This window comes from Indicator indicator, chromosome 23, assembly GCF_027791375.1.
Source record: "Indicator indicator isolate 239-I01 chromosome 23, UM_Iind_1.1, whole genome shotgun sequence".
In the NCBI taxonomy this organism is placed as follows: domain Eukaryota; kingdom Metazoa; phylum Chordata; class Aves; order Piciformes; family Indicatoridae; genus Indicator; species Indicator indicator.
The window spans coordinates 5208613-5235514 of NC_072032.1; the positions used below are offsets into that span (position 1 = coordinate 5208613).

The following is a 26902-nucleotide window of genomic DNA, read 5'->3' on the forward strand; positions in this document are numbered from 1 at the left end:
GTTGTAACAGAAGTGAATGTTTCTGAACTCTAACCATATTAAAGAAACAATAACAAGAAAATTGATTTACGTAGAAATTAACTCCAGAGACACTCATAAGACATAAATCTGCACAGATGAACTAGAATTACAGGATTTAGAGCAGTGTGAATTGGAACATTCTGTGATTTAAATTGAGACTTTTAATCAGCTGATACATAGTTACCCAGTTTGGATCAGGAAAATATTGGAAATGGAAAATATGATAGTCAGGTAATGAAGCCTGCATTGTAATGGTTATAGGGTCATATATGTAGCTAGGTAGCATCCAAAGGGCACTTCCTTCTCCAGCAGCATACAGATTCCCAGTGCAGCACTAGGGCATCATTTCACTATTAATTGTGTAGCACCATGTGCCACCCTGCTTCTCTGCCATGACTATGTGGACTACACAGCACAAGAGACCAGCACCCATGGCTCTGATGACACTTACACAGCCAGACAGAAGTAGGAACCACCAGAGACTAGAAACCTGCCCTGCATGTCCACCAAAAGATGGGGACAAGCACAACAGGACAATTAAATTTGTAAAAAGCCAACAAAGACTTTTTTCCCCCCCTACTATGCCAAAGGGAAGAGGAGGATTTAGAAGCAGTAGGTGAATTTTGGAGCTAGCTCCTGATACTCTCTTAAGGGCATGGTGACTACATGCCTCACTGTCCTTTGGGACTTGCATAAAATCACAGTTTGGCCCTCGAGGGAGAAGACGGATACCCACTGAGTCACCAGGAACATTTCCTGTATTGCTTTGGATTTGTCTTGAGGTACCTCCCTTCCAGCTCTGCAGGAAGCATCATTTCCAGCAGACAGAGGTGATTCACAACCCGTAAAACGGTCATTTTTCCAAGCGATGGAGAACCTTCAGTGAACGAATTATCATTTACATAGCTTTTACTGCCACATTTGAATTTGGAATGAATTCAAATTCTAGTGAAAAGTGCTCACCAAGAAGCAGTGAGCCATGAAACCTCTTACTGTTCTGAAGAGGAACACCCAATACTTGGTGTAACTTTCATTTTTTTGCTAGCCTTGCTCTCTGCATCACTCTCTTTTTTTTTTTTCTTTAATAATGAATTTTAAAACAAACAAATAAATGAATAATGGGTTGCAGAGACTGAGCTATTCCTTACAGTTCTTGTTTTATCTCTTATAATAAAGAGAAGCCTGATCAATACTGAGAATATAGTCAATACCCAATCCTAGCAGTGGCTATACTATAGATACACTTATCTGAGAGAAATTAAGTTACCTGGTTTATTTTGGCTATAAACCAACAAGTCAGCAGAAAATACCTTGCAGGTTTTTTTTAAATTCTAATTTAATGAGATCCTGATTGATGAATTATGAAAGATTCTGTAGAAATTCCTTACACTTGTCCTAGATTGCAAACTCTCCAGTCAAGGTTGCTGTATTTATCTGTCCATATTCACCTTGTTTTCCTGTCTGTTGTTTGAAGTCTCTAAGTGTGACTACAGAACTGGGTAGCTGAATACCAACAGAGCTGTGAAAGTTACAGCAGCAACTCACAGATTCTTTTTTGTAATTTGAAACATTTTCCTCAGCTTCTTTCTTATGTCATCATAAATAATGAAAATATTGACATTACTTACACACGGAGGTTTATTTCTGATCCACGTTTTGGACCTAATGGTTTTAATTTTTATTAGTCTCCTCACCCCCTAAAGGACATACCACAACATTTGTATTGGTCATATTGTAGGTATTACTCTTTAAACAGAATTATTCAGTAAATCTTACCTTTTCATAAATGGCAAGATGTGTTCTACAGGAAGTTTTCTCATCACAAGACTTTTATGTAAGTGAGACTGCAGCTGTCTGGAGGATCCAGCCCTGGACCAACTCTGCTCCTATAACAGAGGGAACAACAAGCCACTAACTGTAGGAGAAGATTCTGAATGCTAATTACTGTATTCAAGAGGTCAGCATCCTACTTTCTCCTTTCTTATGACCTTATAGGCAGATGCAGCTAGTTAGTAAATTTCACCTGCTTAAACCTGGTTCACACGATCCCATCAGGAGAAAGCCCAAGGCACCTGTGGAATTTCGTAAGTTTTATCCCTTGCATGAAGAAGATGGAAAGGGGCACTGCAGGCAGAAGTCAAGGTTGGAAGTGTCATATGCAGCAACTGAACCTGCCAAGGTTGGTATAATCTCTGGGTGAGCTATGTCAAAGGACTTTTTCCTGAAGTCAGCTTAACTCTCCTGGAAACGAGCTTAACCTAGATTAATTGGTTTGAAAGTTGTGACTAGTTGTTACCTCCAAGTAAATGTGTTTTGTTGATAAAGATGCACACATGGGCAAGGTTTACTTTGTATTTTATGAAGGCTGTGTGGTTGGCTAGTTAATAGAGCTCAACAGATGCTCTGTTCCACCTGACTGTTCTACCAAGTATTTTGTGATTAATAACAGATTTTTAAAAACCCCAAACCTCAATAATTAAGGCTTTGGCAATACTTTGAATTGCTGTCATATAGAGGCTACCGAATCTTTTGGTAGGGGAGCCCAGTGGATCCCCTATGGCTCTTGGAAAGTGTTTTGTACTACTTACTGGGATGCCATGGATGAATCACGTTCAAAAAAGGATTCATGTCCAAGAGCCGTTGTGCTTTTATCACAACAAGGGTCCAACCTCGATTACCCTTTGGTGACACAGGTGACCCTTATTAAGGCTGATAACATTGAGGACAAGCATGAGGGAAGACAAAATACCCGTTGGCTTTCTGCCCTCTGTACTCACAGAAGTCGCAGATGCTCTCTTCACTTATATGCTCTTATATTTATACATATTTGCATTCTTTTAAGCCCACAACTGGTTACATCGAGTGGATGGCTGCAGCCAGGCTGACCTCGGGCCCCTAGCCCTCGGAGGGGTGATTTACCAGCAGTCCCCCTACCTTAAGGGTGCGGGCCCCCACCCCGCTTTGCCGTCCCCTCGGGAATCAAGCCAGCCCGTCCCGTCGGAGCGCTGCCCTCAGTCAGGCCCGCCCCGGCCCGGCGGCCCGCCCGCGGGGAGCCGTCCCTCCCCGGCCGGGGTGGGGCCTGCCCGGTGGTACAACCGCGGAGCTGCCGTGGCCGCTGCTGGAGGCGGCGGCGGGCACGTCCCACATATAACCGTGCGGCTCAGCTCGGCGCCGGTCTCACTGCTTCCCGGTGCACGGCGCTCACCTTGCGCGGCAGCTTGGCCATGGCTCGGCGCCTTAGTCCCGTGTGCTGGTCCTGAGGAGCAGCTGAGCTGCCGCGCCTCGGACGGACCGAGCTGGTCTTGACTCTGCGGCTTTGTACTGCAGCCTTCTTCCTTATTTCCTTCCATCTACTGCTCCTTCCCGCTCCGCTCGCAGACGCTCTGCTCGGGGCTGAAGACACTTCCCCGCCGGTGTGTGCATAAAGCTCGACTTTCCCTTTCCTCGCCGCACTGCCACTGCACCTTCCCCGTCTCCTGCTCTCGGGGCGGGCGGGCTCGCACCCCTTCTCGGCCGCTGTCCCCGCCAGCAGCCCGCCGACGATGCGGCTGTCGCTGCTGAGCTCGTTGCTTCTGCTCTCCCTCAGCTGCAGCCCGGGCGCCGCGGACCTCCTGGCGTCCCGAGCCAAGTGCCCAACCCGCTGCGATGTCTCCAAGTGCCCCAGCCCTAGCTGCCCCAGCGGCTACGTCCCCGACCGCTGCAACTGCTGCCTCATCTGCGCCGCGGGCGAGGGGGACTCCTGCGGCCGCAAAGAGGACCCGCCTTGCGGGGACAGCCTCGACTGCCGCTACCCTATGGGCAAGCGCTTCGCCAAGGGGGTCTGCCAGTGCAAGCTCAGCGCCCAGGTGTGCGGCAGCGACGGCCGGACCTACGATAACATCTGCCAGCTGAAGGCGGTGAGCCGCAAGGCGCTGCAGCACGGCCTGCCCGCCGTCGCCCAGGTCCAGAAGGGAGCCTGTGAATCGGGTAGGAGCATGGCAGGGCTTGCCCGGGATGGGGGCAGAGAGCACTGGGTAGACAGCAGAGGGCCGGGCTGCTTTCCACCCTAAGAAAAATGATGATCCTGTGGCCCTGCTCCAGCAAGGGGGTTGGAGTGGATGATCAGGTAATTAGTGATAGAACAGGGAATTAGTGATAGAACAAGAGGGAATGGCCTCAAGCTACACCTGGGTAGGTTTAGACTGGACGTTAGGAAAAAAAATTTCAGAGTGGTCAGGGATTGGAATGTGCTGCCCAGGGAGGTGGTGGAGTCCCCAAGCCTGGATGTGTTTAAAGGTGGTTTGGATGTGGTGCTTGGGGAGTAGGGTTCTGGGTTGGACTTGGTGATCCTGAGGGTCTTTTCCAACCTGAATGTTTCTGTGATTCTGTGATCTTCAGACATCCCTTCCAACCCCTACCATTCAGTGATCCTGTATGACCTGGGAAGACTGGGTGGCTCTAGGGGTGGCAAGAGGCTGCAAGGTCAAAGGCACCTCCACCTGGCTGCCAGCGATCGCTGTGATGTGGGGGTGGTGCTCCGGTCCTTTCTGAACAGCAGAAATCCTCCTGGAACATCATTGTGGGCTAGAGGCCTGGTGGTGTGGTTTGAGAAGATTTCACCTTGGTGGTGTAGCTGTGGAGAGTTGGTGTGCTGCATGCTGCTGCAAGGCTCTGGTGAGCAGGAGGTGAATGCACCTGACAGCACCGTCTTCTGTCTGCAGTAACATACTAGGACCTATGCTCAGATATTGATATGCTGTGGCAGCTTCAGGCTGGAAGGTTTTACTTCAGATAGTTTAGTAATGGTTGAAGTTGGTAATTTTTAAAACTATTATTGAAGTGGGTTGCTTCATGGAAGTGTCACCCTGCTAATAGCTTTTCATGTATGTACTGATTACTGATAGGTTATTTTAAGGGTTTGCTTCTGCTCCCTTTCCCGTTGTGTTCCTGGAAGGTAAATTTGTATGCATAACAGAGCTTTAAATTGCTCATTAGTGTTTCCGTTAAGTCAGGTGACCCACTAACCACCCTGTTTAGTCATAAATAACAAGCTTGGCAAAATTGTTGGCAGAGGTCAAAGGGAGAAGAGCTACTGTTGCAGCCTCTCCTTGAGTTGGGTACCTTTCATATATCCCATTCTTGAGAAGAGGTAAACTGTGGTGTAGAGAGGGAGGAGCTCAAGTGATATTCCTGGAGTTCCTTTAGGAGTATCTCAGAGCCAAGAATTGCTCAGGATGCCAGCCTAGAGTAGCAGATGAAGTGTCTCCAGTGTTTTGTAGCTGTAAGTTGATGTTTGCCTGTTCTTTTTCACATCAGCATCCGTTAGCTTTAGTACTCCTAATACTTGGTTGGAATTGATCCACATGAAATAATCAGAGTGTGAGCTAGCCTGCAGCTAAGGGCTTACTGAGTACTTAGGCTTTGGTATATATGACATTTTCTTTAAGGAATCCTCCTGAATCTACTGTTAATAGGCTCAGGAATTTGGAGCCATGAAGCAGAAGTAACTTCTCTTTTTTAAATTTTTTTTTTCCCCAAGCAAGTATTTTAGTGTTCACTTTATTTTGGCTTTGTTTTTCTTGTCCCAGAAAACCTCAGCTTAGTTAAAGCATCTGTTTCTCTGTTAAGTGTTTTTTTTTTTTTTTTTAATTCAATTCTACAGCTGGACAAACTGAAGCTCAAAGAAACCAAATGCCTTGCTCAAGGTCAGACTGAGGTGGTGGTTGAGCCAGGAATAGAACTCAGGGATGGTTTTTGGGTGCTTTGTTTTTTTCTTTCTTTTTTTTTTTTTAACAATAACATGCAATGGATGTAATGAGAGGTTTCAAAGAAAGTTGAGAGTTTAAAATTACTGTCTCTTTTCCCTGTTCTCAAAAGCAATTTGGCCTTAGATGACTCAGAGTTTGAAAGGCTAGCTAGTTATGTCACTTAACCATACATACATTAAAACAATCTCAGATAACTGTAGCCTTGCATAGTGACTTAGGCCAATTTCAGAACATGCAGTTTTTGAAACCTCTACTCCTCTCCATTTCCAGTTGCTTGTCTTGATGCTGAGTTAGAGTCTGGCTGTGACAGGCTGAGATGCTGAGGTCTTCTGTTAGCATTACTGCCATCAAAGCCTTGCAGCTGCCTCCAGCTGTATTTAGGGAAATGCACCGCAAGGTGCTGTCTGGAAACACAAACACTAGTCACATTCTTTACTGATTGTTTTCCTTGTGTCTGAGTTTGTTTTGAGTTCCTGCAGGTGAGGCTGGATATTGTACAGTGTTTGGTTTAGCTCAGAGTGTAGCACTTCCCAGGCTCGCTAACTGGAAAGAGATGCTCTCATAGGGTCTCCTTATGAGAGTCACTTAGGAAGGAGGACTAACGAGCATCTGAAGGCAGTGAGGTGTCTCTGCTGGAAGGCTTGTGCCAGTCTGTCTGGCTGTGTAACTGCTGCACTGCACAAGAAAGCCCCTTTGGTGCTGGTTCACCAGATTGTTCTCAGCTGTGCACGGTAGACATCCATTGTATAAACAAGTTGCCTGAACCATAATGTGGCATTAAACTCACCAAGGCTTTATGGTCAGTGCACAGCTATGCAACTTGATCTTAATGCTGAATTCATCAGAAAAGCTGCCCATGAACCTATGTTTCCAGCAGATGTTTCTGTTTTTTAAGCAGAGACATTATAATCTTTTATTTGTCTTTCATTTTGCTCCATGAAAGCACAGTGGGGACAGTGTTTATCCCTGGTGATCAGATCTGCCAGGTTGCAGTCCTCCCTTAGCCATAATAATTGTGCTGAACACAGATCTTTTCTGAAGCTGGTTTTAAAAGGGAGATTGGGGGGAACAACCTTAAAAGAATGAGTTTCCCAGGCTCACAGGTTCCTAATGAATACAAAATTTGTGGATTTTAATACAATGTGCTGTCTTTAAGAAAGCATTGAATGTGATTTGATTTAATTCTGTAGGGAGTGACTTGGCAGATACTCAGAAACTTGCAGTCTTTTGCAAACATAAATGGGTCTGGCTTTATTTTCTTCAGTGGGTTTATGACAGTTTATTTGTGCTGATTTTTTTTTTCTTTTTCTGTTCATAGTAGATTAATTCTACAAATTCATTGCAGTTCCTGATTTGCAGGAGTCTTAGTGAGATTGGAGTGATTCTGTTTCTGCAAGAAATTAAATAAAACCACTGTTAGATGAACTCAGAGCTGTAGGTGACACTACTGTCCAAGGAAAGCCTTAAGCTAACAGTAAGGATACTCCTACCTGACAGGCACTTAGCTTTGGCCCTGTAAATCCAATGTAGTTGGAGCCTGTAGAGCTGTAAATGTAAGATCACATTTTACAGAATGGGATGAACACTAACTCCAGCTTGTGTGCCTACATCCAAATCTGGGTTTTGAGTGTCCTCTTGAGAGGAGCTGGAGAGCTTCTGAAGATCTGATCGCTTAGTTCAGATGGTAGGGTGGGAGTTCAGACCTGCTGAAAAGCTGCTGCATTTGTGATTGTGGAGAAGATTGGGGAAATCTGGTTCTTTTGAGATGTGGAGACAGCTAAAGACTCATACAGTGTAAATTTGGTTTTGCTTGAAGTACAACCTGGTTGCAGCGCCTTTGACATCTCGGTTATACAAGAGGTAGTTAATTGAATTAAATTATGGCTTTTCGCCAAGATAAATTAACTTTGGTTACTGTGAGATGATTCTGAATATGCAGCAATAATGTGGGAAATAATGGATCTTAGTGAGAGACCTTTGAGAAAATGTGTGGCAAATCTCAGTAGGTCAATAGGTCACAACACAGAAAGCTGCTGGAAACTCAGAGCTTTTGCTTCCATGGACCAGCAGAGGTCTGAGAGCTCATGGAGCTCTGCAAGGCAGCAAGAGTAGCCTGGGGAGATGAGGAGGGAAGAAGACACATATTAAATGTTTTAGAAAGAACAGGAGCAGCAGCTAGTGTCTACCAACTGAAGCAAACTAAAGGGTAGATGAAAGGTCTGACATAAAGCCCTGATTCTACTACTAGTTACTACCTGCTTCCAGGGTCCCCTTAAACAATTTGCACCATATTGGCTGTTGCTTCCCTCTTCAGTTTTATCAAGCTGCAATTCTTCCTTTTTAAAGGATTTTGAGAACTTCAGATGAAAACCAGCACTTAACATTTTAGTGCATAATTATTAATTGACAGTAATCAATATTTCAGTTCCCTTAAACAGTGTGAGAGTAAATGTTAGCTTGCAGTTATATCTTACAAGTCCACAGCTTGAGTTCCTAGTATGTCATATAATGGTTATTCTCAGCAAATGATTCAAGGGACATCAGTTTCTATGGAGGCATCTGAACTTTTTAAGTCAATGTGATGTCATCAGAAATTAGTTCCCACCAGACAATAGTAACAGCAGCTCATCTCTGACCAGATCTTCAGCTACACTTTTCCTGCAAAGTCTGCATGTCTGTTATTTCTGATACTTTCCCTTTAATATGTAGTGCAGATTTGGATTCATTCAGGTCTGAGTGTTCTTGTCCTGTGACCCCAGTACAGAGGTTCTGGACTTGTGCTCAGACTGAGGAATGCTTTCAGTATGGTATGGAAGGAGGACAAGATGTGCTTCAGTTTTACAGTCTCCTCTCTCTGTCGCTGCATTTTGTTTTCACTGGCTTTCTCCATGTTTAGATCCATTCCGTGCTTTTTTTTTTTTTTCAGGCTTCTTTTCTCTGCCTACCCCAAATCTTCCCTGGAAAGCCATTGCCACTTGTGATGTTTACCTGGTGGCTAGTCAGGAGTGGGGCAAACCTGAGTTCTTTGGCAGGTGTCTTCCTCTGCTTTTGGCCATGTGCAGTGCTGATTTTTGTTGCCCTGACTCACATAGAGCTATGTTGGTTTCCACCAACTGGAAATCTGCTTTCACCATGCTTCCCCCCCCTCATTCTGTGATAGCTTACCAGCTGAGTGTCTAGCCAACTGCCTCCCATAGATGCTAAGTGTGATGATAATGTTCCATCCCATCAGTGGAACCTGCTGTGTGTGCAGGCTGCAAAAGACATACTGCATAATCAGGCAAGCTGCTTGTGTGAACTGAGGGTAAGAGAAATCTTCAGGGGCTTAGGAAGATGGATTAGTAACAGCAAATTGTGCTTGCATCTGGCTGTCTTCTGTGATTCCTGTTTGCAGTGTCTCTTTGAAGCTAAGTAGTGACACAGTTGGGTAGAGAGATTTGTCAGAGTGCATGAGAATGTCCATGAAAATAATAGACCCAGGCCAAGCCTGCCAAGTTGTTCTTCTGTTTATACCAACTCACATAAATGGAGCTTGCTCAGTGTAAGCATAGTTTCTTTCCCCTCACAAGTAAATCCCGTGGCCAGGAACAGGAAAAGGAGCTCATGGATTTTTATGGAGAATTGCCTAATTGTCTTGATCTGGTTTCTTCAGTGTTTTCTTCCTTGGTGGCAGTGCTGGCTCCACTCCAGAAGTTCCTGTCTTTGCTTCAGGTCTTTTGGATGCTGTGGTAATGTACGAGTTTCACTTTCTGATTTTGTACAGCCTTTAACACTTCATTGGCAAAGCTTTCTAAGAGACTGCAGGGACTTTAACAATTAATTCTGTCACCCACTATCTATGAACTCATTCAAAGGACAGAATCAATCAGTGAGACAACTTTTTTTTTTTAGTAGGTTAGACTCCATCATGCTGTAATCTATATATTCATCCCAAGCAACTTACAAGTTGCAAGGTTTAATGGTCAGTAAAATATCTGTAGATAAGGACTGGTGAAAATGATCTTTGAAATAAGAACTCCACAGTATCAAAATGCATGAGAACTCTCTTAAATGTCTCCTTTCTGTGTTTTTTTTTGTGTGATGCCTCCTGCCTACTTGCCTTGTAAAGACAGAATCTAGGCTGGACTCATGACTCATATGTGATGTAGAAACAGGCAAACCCTGAACCCTTGAAGACCAGGTGTTGACTTGGTACACGAACGCTGATGTGGAGTGTGCTCATCCTTCAACACGAGTTGAACTTATAGCAAGTCATGATGGTGCAAAGCACAACTTTGAGGAGTTGATTCTGATTAGAAATCAGAAGTTGGAGCCTCTCCATCCTGACTAAATGGCAAGAAAAGAATTGCATCTCCTGAGTAAGCAGTGTGCTCTTGCACCAGGTTTGAAAAAAGCTGGTATGAGCTTTGTTTGTACCTGGTGATGTTGTGATGTTAGAATCCAGGATGCTGTGACATTGGAAGCCAAAATACTGTTGTTTTTTTTTTTTTTCCCTCCTAAGATCTTTATCCCACAGAATTCTCTTCAGCGTTCAGAGATGATGTGTGTAGTCCTGTTTAATGTAGAGCTGCACTGGATCTTAGCAGAACACTTAGGATTTATTCATCTATTGCTACCTGCCTGCAGCAGCTTAAATGTGAATTTGCAACACCTTTCAGGTCAAAGGTTGCCGTTTACATCAGGTTTCTAATGTGTTTGCTTCAAAAAAATCCTAACAGCTTCCCAGATGCTGCAGCTCTAAAAGTCAGCATTTTTTAGACCATAGAGTACTACATCTAGTTTTGGGCCCCTCAATTCAGGAAAGGTGTTGGCAAACTGGAATGAGTTCAGGAGAAGATCACAAGGGTGGTTGATGGGGCTGGACATCCCTCAGCTTCTTTTCACAGGAGATAGCTGGGCTTGCTCAGCCTGAAGAAGAAAAAGCTTCAGGAGGACCTAACAGCAGCATTCCTGTACTCAGTGAAGTTGTGAGGCCCTGTATTTCATAGTGGGAGGATAAGAGACAATGGGCATGAGTTGAGACATCAGTCTCAGCAAGAGAGGTTCAGATTAGATACCTCATGGATGACTGTAAAGCAGTGGGACAAGCTGGCTGGAGAGTTTTGGGAGACTCCATCTGTGGAGGTTTGTGAGTCTCAGCTGGGTGGAGCCTTTGAGCAGCCCGGTTTGCCCTTGCAGCTGACCCAGCTTTGAGAGACCTCCTGAGGTCTCTTCAGCCTGACTTATCCTGTGGCCCTGTGGGTTTTGGTTAATAATTAGCTGTTGTCCTGAGAAAAGTACTCCAGACAAGGCTTGTAGACTTCCAAGAAAATCAAAGAACCTGCAGCCAAGTGATGCTGATGTTTAGTTTTCTCAGGATCAAGCTGGATAAATTTTGAACCATCTTAATGACTTTGATTCCTTTGCCAGTATCGGTTTGGAAATTATCCTGGTAGAAGATGCAATTCAAGCATATTTATCTCACCTCTTTTATCAAAGTGGGTATTGTCTTATTAACATATCCAATTCTTTCTGCTAGTATAGGTCACCTACAGTCCAGCAGCCCAAGGTACAAGTTCAACTTCATAGCAGATGTGGTGGAAAAGATTGCACCTGCAGTTGTACACATTGAACTTTTCCTCAGGTAACACCTCCAGTTTTTGGATTTTAATTGCATTGTTGAACAGCGAGTTTCCAGTGTAGCCCTTTTCATTTGCAATTGTTGAATTTCCCCAAATACTGTTTCAGAGCAAGTTCCTTTACCTAGAGAAGCCCCCATTGGTGTGTTTTGTTCCTGTTCAGTAGCTCACTTTTGCTGGGTTGATGCTTGGCACAGCACTTTATGTGCTGGCTGCTATAGTGTAAGTCCAGCTCATCTTTGGAGCTCTCTTCAGCCTTCACTACAATGTGTTGTTTTATTTTTTTTAACTGAGATAATAAACATAATCCAACAAGCAACAGAAATCCAGCAGTTAAGCTGGGAAAACATAGCTTCTTGTTGCTCACCCTTCTTTCAGTGAGAGGTGGGTTCATTTTGGCATGGAGAGCATTAGAACGTAGCGTGCTGGCCAGGGGTAACCTATCTAAACAGAAATGGGTTCTGGTGGGAGAGAAAGGAACTGAATTCCTGACCAAGACAATATTCACTGTGCTGAAGCAAGTTTAACACTGAGCCCTCCAAACAACCTAGGAGGCAGGTTTAACAGTGAGTGCTCAAACCAGCCTGCTGTCAGAACAAACTGCTACCAATAGCATATTTATTCCATGACATCAATGCCGTTCTGCTTGGAGTACTCTAATTTTGCTTAGATTTTTATAAGCTCTTTTAATGTGCAAAGTCGAGATAACCATATTTTCTGAGCCTTAGCTTTGTGCACATGGTAACTGCTCTTTGGAGAGGATGTTGAAGTTCTTTGCATATGTTGCTAGGGTTGTTTGTTCTTTCCCTATAAGTAAATGTTTGTCTGTCAGCCTGCTAGGCGCTAATTGCGATGCTGCATTCTGCCTGGGATTGGCTCCAGTTCTTTACTGCTGAATAGCCCAGAACTTTGAAACCATTTCCTAATAAGGACCACAGCTTGGAAGAAAAAAGAATTTGTGGACCTTTTCTCATCTTCTGCTGCCCTGGCACTTTTTCTTCTTCCCCTAACAAATGGAAGGTCATTACAGCAGCAGTTCATAAAGAAAAGTCGTAATACTTTAAACAGTTTATGAAGTCATTTAAATGTCTCTATTGCAGCAAATTTTGTTTCCCACCAATTTTTATCCATTGTTAGTGGGTTTTAATTTCCTTTCTTTCACATTCCTAGTCTTTCAGTTGCCTTTTTCCTACCAGTCAATACTTGGGCATCGTGATTCCCTGAGATGTCACCTCTTTACAGCCTTGCAACGGGACAGAGGGGTATTGTCTTCCCCTTTTCCCATTGGATGATCAGTCCATTTATCAGCTCTGCTGTTTCTTGACATCATTTGCTTCTTGTATAGAAGAAGCAACTGATGGGATCAGGTGGGGTCCTTCTCTTTCCTTCTTTGTCACCTAGCCTCTTTGCAAGGAAGCCTATGAAGATGGAATTGAAAACCCTGTGGGTTGCAAACCCCAATTGCTGTTTCCCTGACTGACTAAAAGCAGTCACAGTTTTCAGCGGAGGATACTTTCTTTGTCCTATTTTTTTAATATGAGATTTTTGCAGGGTTTGTGGGCCATCAAGTGCTTTACTTCTCAGTGTGAAAGGTCATGAATGATTTCTAATGTAATCTCTTAAGTTATGCTTCTCTCATGAGCCCAAATTACTTGCTTCTTGTACAGGCACCCTCTCTTTGGCCGAAATGTGCCCCTCTCCAGTGGATCTGGCTTTATTATGTCTGATTCTGGTTTAATTGTGACCAATGCCCACGTGGTGTCAAGCACCAATGCTATATCAGGGAGACAGCAACTGAAAGTGCAGCTGCAGAATGGAGACACCTATGAAGCAACCATCAGAGATATTGACAAGAAATCTGACATTGCAACAATAAAGATTCACCCTAAGGTGAGCAGCCATAAGCAGGTGAATCGATTGATTTGGGACCCCTGTTTCAGTTTCATTTAGTACAGGGGGATTGGCTGGAATGTATTTAGGGATTCCTTAGAAATGTGTCTGGGAAAACAAGGTACTGAAATACAGGTCTTAAGAGTTAAATCACTTTGTCTTCTGTGCTAGGAACAGCTAAAATCAAGGGAAAAAAGGCAGCTCAATTAGTATGTAGCCAGATTCTGCTATTGTGACCTGAAGACCTAGGTTATTTTGGTTAATCCTTCCTGCTTTGTGCCAGTAGCTGGACTGCAGGTGGTACATGGTGCAGGGAGAGCAGCAGGCTGGTCAGCAGCTGGATTGTATGCTGCTTCCAGGAGGATGAGGGAACAATCTGCTGAAAATGGGGAAATCTCTTTCAGAATCTTTTTGGCTTCTTTTTTCCTGGGTGAAATTGCAAGGTGCTGCTACTAGCAGTTAGTTTCTGAAGGGTTTAAAGGAGTAGCACCCTGCAGTATACTAATTTTACCTGGCTTCAGTTTGGGGTGTGTGATAGTGAGTGGCTTTTTCATTAATGTGATGTCAAGTGAATGTTCCTAACCTCTTGCTAGTTCTTGATCTTTCCAGTCATGTTATTTTTAGGTATAAATGAATGTCTTTCTGTGTTTATTTAAGAAAAAGCTACCAGTATTGTTACTGGGACACTCTGCTGATCTGAGGCCAGGAGAATTTGTGGTGGCAATTGGGAGTCCCTTTGCCTTGCAGAACACTGTGACCACAGGGATTGTCAGCACCGCTCAGCGGGACGGCAAAGAGCTGGGCCTGCGGGACTCGGATATGGATTATGTCCAGACAGATGCTATCATCAATGTAAGTACTGGGGTGTGAGCAGCTGAGCCTCACAGGCCTGGCACCTTCACATCCCCACCTATTCAGCAGGACATGTGTGCTCTGAGAGATGGAACCACTAAACAAATCAGTGATAGGCTCTTCTTTGATAAAAATACTATGTGGTGTCAGCATTGGTCTTGTGAAAGGTCTGATAAATACAACTGGCCTTTTTGAGGTTGTCTCTGAAGGTGTAACACATGGCAGACCCTTCTCATCCTGCAGGTCATGGTTGTATAGACCACCAGTAAATCAGCACTTCTCTCTGTTCAGCTGATCTGGCCAAGCAAGCTGTAGAATGGAGCCAAAGTTTCTTCATCTCCATGCATTGGAAGCAGATGGAGTAATCAGGTTGATAGTATCTGTTTCAGTTTCATGACAGGACACTCAGATAAGAACATAAGGAGAGGGCTGTTTTCTTTATTGTTCTTTTTGGTTTCCATTTGCAAATCACATGCTCCAAGTAAAAATCTAGATGTAAAATAACATGAAGTTTGAGGTACAGTTGGGGGTTAAGGGTCCCAGCACTACATATTATACATAAATACAGGAAAGTAATGTCCCCTCAGAGCAGCTTGGAGGGTTCCAGAGAAATTAAGTCCTTGGGTGTGTATACAACTTGTACTCACTCTAAAAAGAGCACTGCACACATCTCTGAGGAGGAAAATAGCCTGCAAGAAAACAGTCTGCAGTGTTATGGATTAAATGTTACACATTGAAAGGAAAACATTTTCAGGATTTGTTTACTGCACCTCAATGTCAAATTTGACATGACAAGTCATAACTCTTAGTGTTTTACACACATAAAGCACTTCATAAATGTTTATCATCATGGACTTGTTGAGATAAATTGTAGGGAGAAGAAAGAGGGAATTGCTTCTGGTGCTAAGATAGGACATAAAAAGGAGCTTTTCCCAAAAGCTTCTGTCTGATCTAGGAGCTGAACCTCAACATTGAATTGGAATGACTCTCTTAGCTGTATAAGGAGCATAGGAAAAAATATGTGAGATGGTTTCCTTGGGAGCAAGACACTGAACTGGTGGCAGAAATGGAATTAGAACATGGAATTAGAACATGGAATTCTTCAGGATTCCTCAAGAGCAGACTGCTGCCTCCTATATACCTAGGCTTTCACTGCCCTCAAGAGCTGATGTGCAAATTGAGACAAGGAATGGTGATAGCAGAGGAGGTAAGGATAATGACACCAGATTTTAATTGCTTTGCCATCTGAGACCACAAAATGTGAAGCTAGTCCCTGGCATAGGGATGCTTTGTGCTTAGCTAATGCAGGAGTTCTCTCCTGAGAACGGGAGGAGTTTCAGTGCTGGGTTGTTCAGAGCATTCCTGTGGCTCAGCCAAGACTTCCCAGCAGGAACGTGCATGCAGCTGCTTTCTGAGAGCTGCTAGGAACATGGGGCAGGAGAAAAGAGGACCATACCTTCCTAAGTGGAGCTATACTGCATGTTCTGAAGTTGTTACCCTTCAGGCAGAGGACAGGTGAAGCAAAAGTGGTATGCTGAGGAAGGCTGAAAAGTCATTACTTTGGTTCCTGTGTCAGTCAGATGTAAAATCAAGAGTGCAGCCTCTGCTCACTGAAAGGATGCAATCTGAGAAACTGATCTCTTGGTTTAAACTGGACCTTCTAAGCTGTTCTAGAAACGTTAATATCTGTTTTATTCTGAGAATTGATAAGGTTTGCCCAGTGCTATCAAAGTGTAAACAGTTTGTGGCTCAAGCTGCTGTCAGGCATCACTTAGCTTTTGTTTCTTTTGAGCGGTTAAGTTGCTGCTCTTGGCTGTTCAGCAGACCTACTTGAAAACTGGCCTTGCTCAAAAACAAACTTGTTGAGCCAACATGAAGATGAACAAGAAGCCTCTCCAAATCTCATTTCCTGTAGCCCTGTTAGATGTTTGCTCTGAAGGCCATTAGGTATTAGGCAATTTCAGACTGCTCAGAGCTGCCATGTGCACTCCCTAGAGAGAGCTGCATGTCTGTGGTTACAAAATCAGCCCTTGTGTGGTACCTGCCTTATACAATATGCTGTGGTTAGACCTGTAGGGCACCATGCTCTTCTCTACCAGAGAGACTGACAGGCTTACAAACCAAAACTAGGAACAAACCCACTTAAGACCTGTATGTGCACCGCACTGAAGTGTAACTTTAAATTGCAATGAATTATTTCAAAACCTTTTCCTGAGAGTCTTTAGAAGAATTTAAATACTGGTTTTAATTGTTTAATGACTCTTCTTTAAACTTATGTTAAGAAGATTAACTTAAGCTTAATTTAGCTTAATCTTAACTTAGTTTAAGATTATCTTAACTTAGTTTAAGCTTAGCTTAATTTAGCTTAAACTTAGCTTAAGCTTAACTTAACTTAGCTTAGCTTAAGCTTAACTTAGCCTTAGCTTAAGCTTAATTTAGCCTTAGCTTAAGCTTAACTTAGCCTTAGCTTAAGCTTAACTTAGCTTTAGCTTAAGCTTAACTTAGCTTTAGCTTAAGCTTAACTTAGCTTTAGCTTAAGCTTAACTTAGCTTTAGCTTAACTTAGCTCTGGAGTGGTCGGTTGTTGCTCCTAACTTACAGCCTGTTTCTGAAAAATCAAAATAATCTAGTTGCAAGAGTTGTGAACTCTTGTGAACCTTTCCTGGGATAGTCTGTAATCAATACTGTGTTCTTCAGTGCTGCCTAAGAAATGAGATGCTCTCTTTCATACACTTAAAAACAACATACTGTTTGAAATGAAAATGGCCTTTCCTACAGTAAAGCACCAATTTATTGTCCCTTTATGTCCTTTTCACAGTATGGCAACTCTGGAGGACCTCTCGTTAATCTGGTGAGTGCAGGTGGCTTGGTTTGTGTGTTGTTTTGTTTCAAGATTCATAGGTCACACCAGCTTCCAGTCATTAAAGCTAGCTGTAGTCAAATACCCTTCAACTAATGCAACCTGTGCAAATTACATCTCAGTTTCTACACCACTGAAAAACATTTTCCCATAGAGCAGAGGAAATTTTACACATCAGTGAGGAAAATAGGGTGTGGTTATGCTTGTTCACACCATGAAACCTGGGATGCACAGCAAGGATGGGACCTGGTTAATCAGCACAACTGGTTTTAAAATAGTTTGCTTTAAACCAGCACTGATTTTGGAGGCTGCTGAATTGTGGCTGTAGTGATTCCACTGCCCAGTGGAGGGAATCTCTTTCTGAGTGGTGAGATGGATTTTGGATGAACAAACTGTAATGTAATCTCTCTGGCCATCGCAGCTCAGTGTGAGAGGGATGGTGAATCACAGCCCAGATCCTGCCTTACAAGAAATGTTTATTTCTGAAGTGATTACAACACTCTTAGTATGTCTTACACCAGCTTTAAATGTGAAATGCTGAACCCTGTCACTTAGGAACAAATTAATTGGGTGCTGCCTCCCCACAGGATGGTGAAGTGATTGGGATTAACACCTTGAAGGTCACGGCTGGAATTTCTTTTGCTATCCCTTCCGACCGCATCACTCAGTTTCTCTCAGAGTCTCTTGACAAACAAAGTAAAGGTAAGGCCTGCAGGGACATCTTCCAGTGGTTGCCATCATCTGGTGGAGAGGTGCCCAAGAACGTGGGATCCTGTTACTGAGAGGAGCAGCATTATTTTACAGTGTAGTACACTGCAGACCTGGAAATAGAAAACAGCTTCACAGAAGTAGGAGGGATGGTTTATTACTCAACCCCCTGAAGAGTAGACAATATCTGTAAAAATCTGGGGGGGTGGAGAGGCCTCTGAGGACAGGACACAGAGGAGTCATTGCAGTCTGACATGATCTTGGGAACATCTGGTGGTTTGTTGAAGGGACCTTATCCTTCTCTTTCACATTGTCCAAGGGAAAAGGAGATGAAGATGTACTACGGAGAATAAGGTGAAAGCTTTAATGCCACAGATGGAGTGCAGCATGTGCAGTGTCCTTGGATGATCTTTGTTTTGCCATGGTTGTTCCTCTCAGTGCTGTATAACTGGATGTTCTGGTAGACTCTCAGACCCCAGTGGGGGAAGAGCCATGTGCCAATTCCTGAAGAAATACATGGAGAAGGGAGAGGCAGAAAAAAAGAAAGGTCCCAGCACCAAAGAGCACATAAATCTGAATAAACCAGCAACTGACAGCTGCAGTGCTTGGGGCTCTTCATGTGGCTGCCTTGAATCTGTCACACTGTAGGGGTGTCCTACTACATGCTGCACAGCCGAAGCTAATCAAGTCATGCTTCAGCCAGGCCAAATCTTTCTTACTCTTTCGCTTGCCAATTCATCTCTCCACACCCTACTCATCTTTTGTCATGACTGTTGGCTGCTGCTGCTTCTCTTGAATCTTTTTGATATTAATCTTGTCTTCTCCTGAATTTATCCAGCTGCTGATGCCAGGATTGTTTCCCTGCACCACTGGCCCTCTCAGCCTTTGACTGGCCCTTAGTCAAAGGTCTTTAAGTTGTGCATCTGGTTGTATATTTGAGACCACCTCAGTTATGATGAATGTTACCTCCTCTGTGGAATTCCTCAAATTAGATTGATTTCACTTCAGGGGCCAGTTGATGAAGAAAGTTGTTAATTATCATTTGGAAAGTACATTTCAAAGCAGCTGACAATTCTGTTTCAGCCAACTTGTCAAATCCTTATGTATTCACCCAGGTTACTGTTTGTTGGCTTCTGAGACACAGGTGTGTGTCATGAGAGATGTTACCCTTCAGATCCAAGCTTATTGTCTCAAACCAGGAGGGGTGATTCCTCTAAAGACATGAACACAAACCTTGTGCAGGAAGCCCCCCATCTGCCAGAGGGTTTCTGGGAACTGGAACTGGGAAGTCAGTGAAGGCCACCACTTGAAATCAGCCCCTTTGCTCCTTCAGGAATCTTTGCCTCCAGAGAGGATGGATTTGCTGAGCCCAGCTAGAGGGCCTAGAGAGAAATTCACCTGTGGAACCCTAAGGCAAAAACACCGTGAAGGATTCAAGTCTCTCTTGTGGTTGTAATGTACCGTTTGATTTTTTTTTTTTTTTTTCATCATTTACATCATCCTCTGATCAAAGGAAAAGGATTCACACTTACTCTTAGGGTCAGTGTGGCCATCACTCTTAGCATACCTTGGGCATAGGCAAGTTTTATATTTTTTTTTAATTTTTTTGTTTTGTTTTTTTTTTTTTTTTTGTCTGCAGCACCTCTGTACTTCTGCTGCAGGCAGGGGAGCAGCCATTTCAAGCCCTTGATGCATACAGAGAATTTCTAGGAGATAATTTCACCATATTTGAGACTTAGTTTGCATTTTTTTTAAGCCTGTGGTCACAGTTTCTGGGTCTGTATAGACATAATTTCTTGACATAAGGAATTGATGCAGGCAGAATTTTTGGGATGTTTCTATCATGCCTTTTTTTTTTTTTTTTTTTTTTTTTTTGCTCCAGTTCCATGCAGTGGGATCTGCCCTTGTGGTACAATCAGCTCATAGAAGCTTAAGGCTATTACCAGTTTGCTCTAAACAGCATATTGCCTGAAGATGATAACATCCCCTCAGGAAACTGCTCCTTCCAGACAGACTCTGGCACACAGGAGATACTCAGAATATTGGTTCATAAACTTGACCTTAGTCTTTCACATCCCAGTTGTTCAGCTAACTACCAGTTCTATAGAGAAGGCATATGTTAGAGAATCACAGAATGGTCTGGGTTGGAAGGGTCCTCCAAAGATCACCTAGTCCAACCCCCCTGCAGTCAGCAGGGACATCCTCCACTAGATCCGGTTGTTCAGAGCCTTGTCAAGCCTGACCTTGAGTATCTGCAGGGGTGAGGCTTCAACCATCTCCATGAGCAACCTGTTGCAGTGTTCCAGCACCCTCATGGTGCAGAACTTGTTCCTAATATCCAATCTAAATCTGCTCTTCTCTCATTTCAAACCATTGCCCCTTGTCCTATCACTGCAGGCCTTTGGAAAGAGTCCCTCTGCAGCCTTCCTGTAGCTCCTTTCAGGTACCAGAAGGCTTCTATTGCTGAAGGCCTGTCCATTGTATCCAACTGCAAATAAACAGGGGCAGAGAGGGGTGAAAATGGAGAGGATGGCTTTGGACTTCAGTTTTGTACTGATTATTGTGCTTCCAGGTGCCTGGGGTCAGCTGCCTGTGAATTCCAATTAACACAAAACAGATTGAAATTTGAAGTAGTGGCTGAGGATGGTTCACTTGACTTTGTGCACCTGGAAGCAGTGTTTAATCTGGCTTGGGGCTTCCAAAAATGAAATTATTTGGATCTCTCTCTCTCTGCTGTGCTCTGCTTCAACTTTAAGCCACAAGAGTTTCCCATTCATTCCACCTGATCTAACTTACTAACCGTGTTTTAACTCCTGCTGGGGCTTCACACTGATGATGTACTTCTTAGATGTAGAGCTTCACTTTTTACTCCAGCCTTTCTGCCTCATGTCTGCATAAGGTGTCAGAATGGCAGGTGTAGTGTGACAGTGGTAGTTCCAGGTGCCAATGTGACTTAACCCTGACATCAAGAGGGCTCTGCTCTGGGGATGAGAAATGCTACAATTGCTTGTCTGGGCCTGTCCAGTCTCTGCTGCTATTTCTAATAAACTGGATAATTCTATTCCCTCTAATCATTGTTGATGAAAACCTGGGGGTTTGTGCCAGCTGTTTGACTTGGAATGGAGGCCTGAAGTTTTTTCACCTGTGTTTGCGAGATGAAATGGCTGGAGGTTGGGAAGGGAAGGAATCTGGACTGGGATAATAATTCCCTTACAGATCTGCAGCATTTCTGCTGTGATTTCATTCTTGCCCAAGCTCCTGCTTGTGCTTTGTTTCTTCCAGATCAGTTCCTTTTACCTCTTCTTTAGTTTTCACTTTCCTTTAGTGTAAACATTCCTAACTGAGCTCCCAGAGTATGTTTTGTGCTTCTGCATATTTCTGCTTCACACAGGCAGCAAACTGTTTAGTGCAAACAGTGAACTGTCACCAGAGAGTCTGTCCTCTGCATACCTTGTGAAGTCAGTTTCATCATTTAGCTGCCCACGTTGCAGGGATGGAAGGGATTGGTGTCAGGTGGGAAAATTACCGTGATTGGATCCTTTTAGAAAGTGAAACCTTGCAGACTGGAGAAGCACTGAGTGCAGTGTGCCACACCTAAAAGTTTTGAGACTTCAATTTTGAGTAACTGGACATCTCCATGACACTTAGTACAGCTGATTGACTTCACTTTAAAATAGAGGAAAGGCAGAACATTTCAGGGAGAGGCAAGGCTGATGGTTACAGATGTTCAGGGTAGTAAATCCAGCGTTTAGTAGTCAACATCTTCCCTGACACTAATGGGAATATTTGACATGCATAAGATTGAGGACTAATTCCTTGATTTGGGACTCTCTTTCTTGGAAAGAATAAGAGTTAGAAGACACTGTGTCCATTTCTTTTTTCAAACTGTCTCCTCACATGAGAACATGGAGAAGCCCAAATAAAATTGTGAAGTACTTCTGCTGGAACAAGTAAGGGGAAATATTGTTTCATACCGGATGTAACTAAGTACTGAAGCACTCACTTCAGGATGTCATCAAGCTGCACTGTTTTCATAAGCCAGCTGTGGAGTATCATGACTATTAAAAGTCAACTAGAGAAATGTGGTGTTGTTCCTAAAGGACTGAATTGTCACCATTTAGAATTCTGTAGAGTCCTGGCTGATGATGGAATCATAGAATGGTTTGGAAGGGACCTTTGAAGGTTGTCTAGTCCAGCCCCACTGCAGCACACAGGAGCGTCTTTAACTAGGTCCTTTCCAACCTAACCTGGAATGTCCCTGGGGATGGGGCATCTACCACCTCTCTGGGCAACCTGTGTCTCACCATTCTCATTGTAAAACATTCCTTCCGTCTATCTAGTCTAAATCTCCCTCTTGTAGTTTAAGACCATGTCCTCTTCCAGACCTGCAAAAAATCTCCCTCCCCAGCTTTCCACTCGACCTCCCTGGAGACTGAGACAATGAGGTCTCCAGCCCCAGCTCTCTCATCTGGTCCCCACAGTAAAGGTGTTCCAGCCCCTGATCATTTTTATGATTAGTTTGGTTAATATTTCTGGGGTCTTTTTAAAACTTGCTTTTTGGTTTTTGGGCTAGTGATAACAAGGTATTTGGGTTAGAATCCAGGTGAGTCCTTGGTTGTCCTTTCTCTGAAGTGTGGACATTTTCATTCCCTTAAATCTCATTTCTACAGTTGAATGAGAACACCATTTCATTATCTTGAGCACTTTCAAATGAAATGGCAGCTGGTTGCAAGTTTTTCCCTTTACCGAAGCCGTGTGCTACTAGATCACTGAAACTCTCCTGAAAAAAACTTCTCTGGAGTGTAAATGACTTCCTCCCTTACCCTCACCTGCAGGGAGCTAACCAAACCAAAAAACTGTCCTCAGTGGAGATGTCTGATTTCTGTTGAATCCTGTTAAAAGCTCACACATCCTGTTTTAACAGCTCATCAAAGTGATTATTTCTGTCAGTGTTTGCCTCCATTTCTGAGCTGTCCTGTGTGTGATTTGCAGATGGGAAGAAACGTTTCATTGGCATCAGGATGCTGACCATAACACCTGCGTGAGTACCTCAGCAAGGGGGTCTGGGTGGGCATGCCTGAGGTCAGCAGTGCTTCAGGCCTTCACCATTCAGCTTTCATTACAACTCTCCAGAGAATCCAGAAATGTGCATTAGCTTCTCTGAAGCCTGCACCAGTGATGCTGGTGAAATATGTTCTGAGACCTGCAAAACCACTGTCAGCCGTTCTCTTTAAGTATTGATAGTGCTGAGTGCCCTGTGGAGAGCTGAGGGATAGTAAGAAGAGGCTGAACATGGATTTTGGTTCTTGAAAAAGATATCTGGAGTTACACCAGGTTTTAGGTGACATGAAAAGATTAGATTAGACATTAGGAAGAAATTCTTCACCATTGGACCAGGTTGCCCAGATAAGTTGTGGAGGCTCCAAACCTGGCACTGGTCAAAGGCAGGTTTGATGGGGCCTTGAGCAAGCTGGTGTAGTAAAATGTGTTCCTGCCCATGCCAGGAGGGTTGGAACTTGATGATTTTTAAGGACCCATCTAATCCATATGGCTCTACAGTTCTGTGAGAACAAGCTGCTGCTTTCAGGTGACCATGAGTGGGCCTGAAGGTTTGGCATTAGTTTTACCAGTGCCAGGGGAGGCCATAGGATATGAGATTTGGTTATCTGGAGGAAAGCAGTTGTTGAAGTGTAGAACTAAAGCTTTATGCCCCCATGATAACAAAGCCAGAGATGGACACCCTCCCTCTGTTTCACACTGCTTCATCTTGCTGCTGCCCAGCTCTACCCTGCCATAACACGAGGGCTCTTAGACATGAGTTCTTTCCCAGAAGTAGGCACCTTTCCAAAGTGGCAGTAGACTACAGAATTGGAGAAGACAGTTTCCAGCTGGTGTTGTAGTAAATCCATCATTGTTTGTTGAGTTCAGCTCTTGCAATCTTCCCCAAAGGGTCAGATCCTCAGCTGGCACAAATCCCAGTAATGGCATTCTGAGTTTCATGTTGTTCTGCAAAGTTGTGAACACCACAAGAGGTTTTTCTGCTTTTGTGGAATCTACTGAAGCAGTGTAAGATGTCTCCAGGCTTGTTCTCATCAAAAGACCACTTCCCTTGGCATGTTTAATTGTTAGCTTCCACAGTGCAAACCCCAATGAGATGAAGCTGTAAGCAGCCATTTGGGTTTGCTTCCCATCTGAGGCCCCCATGGGTTTTCATGTCTGACAGCAAAGTCATCCATCTAGAAGTGAGTTTGGACCCACACTATGCACAGACCTTGAAGTGTTGTCATCTTCTTATAAGTGAGGGGATGTTTTCAGAGTCTCTGTTTTGCAGCTGGTTCCTGTCTTCTTTCTTTACAAAGGGATGCACTTACAGTTCCTTGAGAAAACCTGAGGAAGCTGAATTTCCTTGGAAAACTCTCACAGTTCTGAGCTATCTGATGCCTGAAGTTATCCAAAGCTGTGCTGTCTAGATAAAGACAAATGAGGAATGACTTGCAAAATGAAGAAAGCAACATTTTTAGCAGATCTGTGCACCATCACCAGATTGATGCTTTGGGACAGGAATATCTCTGACCAGGTCAAAGAGTGCTGCTATCCCTGTGCTCTTCTACAGGGTCCTCTGTGCTGCTGCTGCTGCTGCAAATAGCAGAAGTCAGGTTCTTGCAGGAGATGTGCAGGACCTTTAAACAGAGCATGCTCTGCACAGGGAAGTAGTTTTGACTTGCTGAAATCTTCTGTGTCTTGGTCCAAATCCAAATCCTGTACATTCTCATCACAAGAACAAGGGGCAATCAGTGAAGTCAGTCAATTTTCTTTATACAAAAAAAAAAAAAAAATTAAAAAATAATGTTGGAATGCTGTAGATTTTGTGGTGGAATCAAATGCTGCATGATTTTCTTCTTCTTTCAGCTTGGTGGAAGAACTGAAACACAGCAATGCTGATTTCCCGGATGTCAGAAGTGGCATTTATGTCCATGAAGTTGTTCCAAACTCACCTTCTCATCGGTAGGTAGAGCACACTGGTTTCTTTCCTAGAAAAAAAATCCTCAAATAGGTGGTGGTGAGCAGCCCTTGTTCTTTTTCTCTGCACAGAGCACACTCTTACTGCCTTTTGCTTCTTGTCCTTACAGAGGAGGGATCCAAGATGGAGACATCATTGTGAAAGTCAACGGGCGGCCTTTGGTGACCTCCAGTGACCTGCAGGAGGCTGTGATGAACGAGTCACCTCTACTACTTGAAGTTCGAAGAGGAAATGATGACTTACTATTTAATATTGAGCCTGAAGTTGTCATGTAAATAGGAGTGAGGAAGCTCTCACCATAATTAAACTCACTTACCCTGGAACACTAGATACCTCCTTTACAGCTGCAGTCCTTTCCCTTCCTTGACTAATGACAAGGTGGACTAACTTAACTGCCTGAGCCATTTCTGTACATAGTAGCTGGGATGAATTCAGTTGTGCTCCTTATAGAAGATTTCACCTGTCAAAGAACTGTCTTCTGGGGAGGGGGAGGAGGAAAACCAATTCTGGGTTGCTGGTAAAAAATGGGGTCCACTTCCTGCAGATTCAGAGCAGATCCAGTTCTGCATTTTGATAGATTAAAATGCTGCTGGATGTGAGAAGCATGCCAAGAGGGGAAATGGTTCTTAAACTCCAAGAACCAAGCTCTTGCAGTGCACAGCTGAGCTTGTTTTGGGTTTGTTTTTTTTTTTTTTTATGTAACTTTTTCAATGTGAAATTGGTGTTGGCAAAGCTTGTGTTTGTTCTTGGTGCTTCTGTGCTGCTGGGAGGTGAAATCTGTAAGTATGAAAGGAGCAAAAATGGTCTCAGGCTATGGAGTGTTACACCTAGGTCATGCGAGTTTGGAATATAGTAAATGATTCTTATAGAATTACTGCCTTGTTCTGTAAATCAAAAGGATGTGCTGAACAAAGACAAGTTTGAGAAAGTGCACAGGTTTTTTTTTAAGAATTTGATACAAATCAGTTTTGCATTTTACTGGTAAGCTTTGCTGTAAAATTGTTACACTACTTTGGGCTCGGACTCTGTATGTTTCTACTGTCAGGAGATTAAAGTTTACACAAATGCCTGTTGCTGTAAAGCTCTTTTTAAACAAATCTGTCAGAGTCATAGAACTGTTGAGGTTGGAAGAGACCTTGGAGGTTGTCAAGTCCAACAGCTCACCTGGAGTTCACATCCCCCCACTGCCACTGAACCACATCCCTCAGCATCACATCCATGCATTTTTAAAACACTTCCAGGAATGGGGACTCCACCACCTCCCTGGGAAGCCTCTTCCTTTCTGGGAAGAAATTTTTCCTGATATCCAACCTCAACCTCCCCTGGGACAACTTGAGGCCATTTCCTCTTTAATACTGGTGTGACACCAATGCTGTCACTAATGGAGCTGTTTCCACCCCTCCAACAGAAGAGCCTTCATTGTACCTGCTGCGTATTCCACATTCAGTGGGACCAACTCCTTTCCATCCTTACATCTGCCTTACAACCTTTCCATCCTTACAACCACCTTTCCATCCTTACAACCACAGCTTCCAAAGTATGTTCTGAGCTGAGGTGAGATGTGACAGACAGAGGGCTGCTGTGAGGCAGTGAGGGGTGTTTGACTGCCTGTGCCTGCTCCCTTAGTATTCAATAGGTTAAAATATTTCCATGAGTTTGTTGCTGACTTCAGATTTCTGACCAACAATTTGTTTGGTAAGAAGGCCCACAGAGTGATTAGCTTTTCCTACTGTAAGAGAAAGGTTTTTGGCTCCCTGGTAACACTGATGATTTTGAAACAAATCACAGACAACTCTAAAGACTACATCACGGAATAGAGTCTGGAAGTGGCATGGCAGCATTAAAATGAAAATAAACTCTTAATGGTGCTGCCCAAGTGCCTTGGCCTTTGAATTGTGACACTGTGGAGGCGAGAAGAGCCGGTTCCTTACTCATAAAGAGTTGTGTTCCAGTGAGAGGTCCTCTTTCCTAAGCTGTGGAGTAGCAGATTTCACTCAGGGAAGCCATGTCAGCTGAGGTTCTTTCAGGAAGCACTGTCGCCTCCTCTGGCTGCAGCAGTCTCTGTGTCATTCCAGCTGGGGTGTGACCCTCAGCTGCTGAGACAGAAGAGCAGACTTTATTAATTGCCACTCTGCCCCCTGATGCTGGCCAGAGCTGCAGAGGTCAATTGCTCGGTCTGGAGATGG

The 26902-nt window shown here is 43.8% G+C and overlaps 2 protein-coding genes across 2 annotated transcripts in view; both read left to right on the forward strand.

Moving 5' to 3' along the window:
• Positions 1-3327, forward strand: part of SH3TC1 (SH3 domain and tetratricopeptide repeats 1) — a 37730-nt gene extending 34403 nt beyond the window's left edge. The window contains exon 20 of the mRNA XM_054391422.1: positions 2864-3327. Coding sequence (XP_054247397.1) covers positions 2864-3327 — 464 coding nt within the window. The remainder of the gene's footprint in view (positions 1-2863) is intronic.
• A 236-nt stretch (positions 3328-3563) lies between these two features.
• Positions 3564-24991, forward strand: HTRA3 (HtrA serine peptidase 3). Its single transcript, XM_054391551.1, has 9 exons — positions 3564-3987; positions 11292-11391; positions 13054-13276; positions 13934-14128; positions 16946-16978; positions 17575-17689; positions 22688-22736; positions 24605-24700; positions 24826-24991. The coding sequence occupies exons 1-9, from the start codon at positions 3564-3566 to the stop codon at positions 24989-24991; spliced, it is 1401 nt and encodes a 466-aa protein (XP_054247526.1).
• Positions 24992-26902: the final 1911 nt, after the last annotated feature.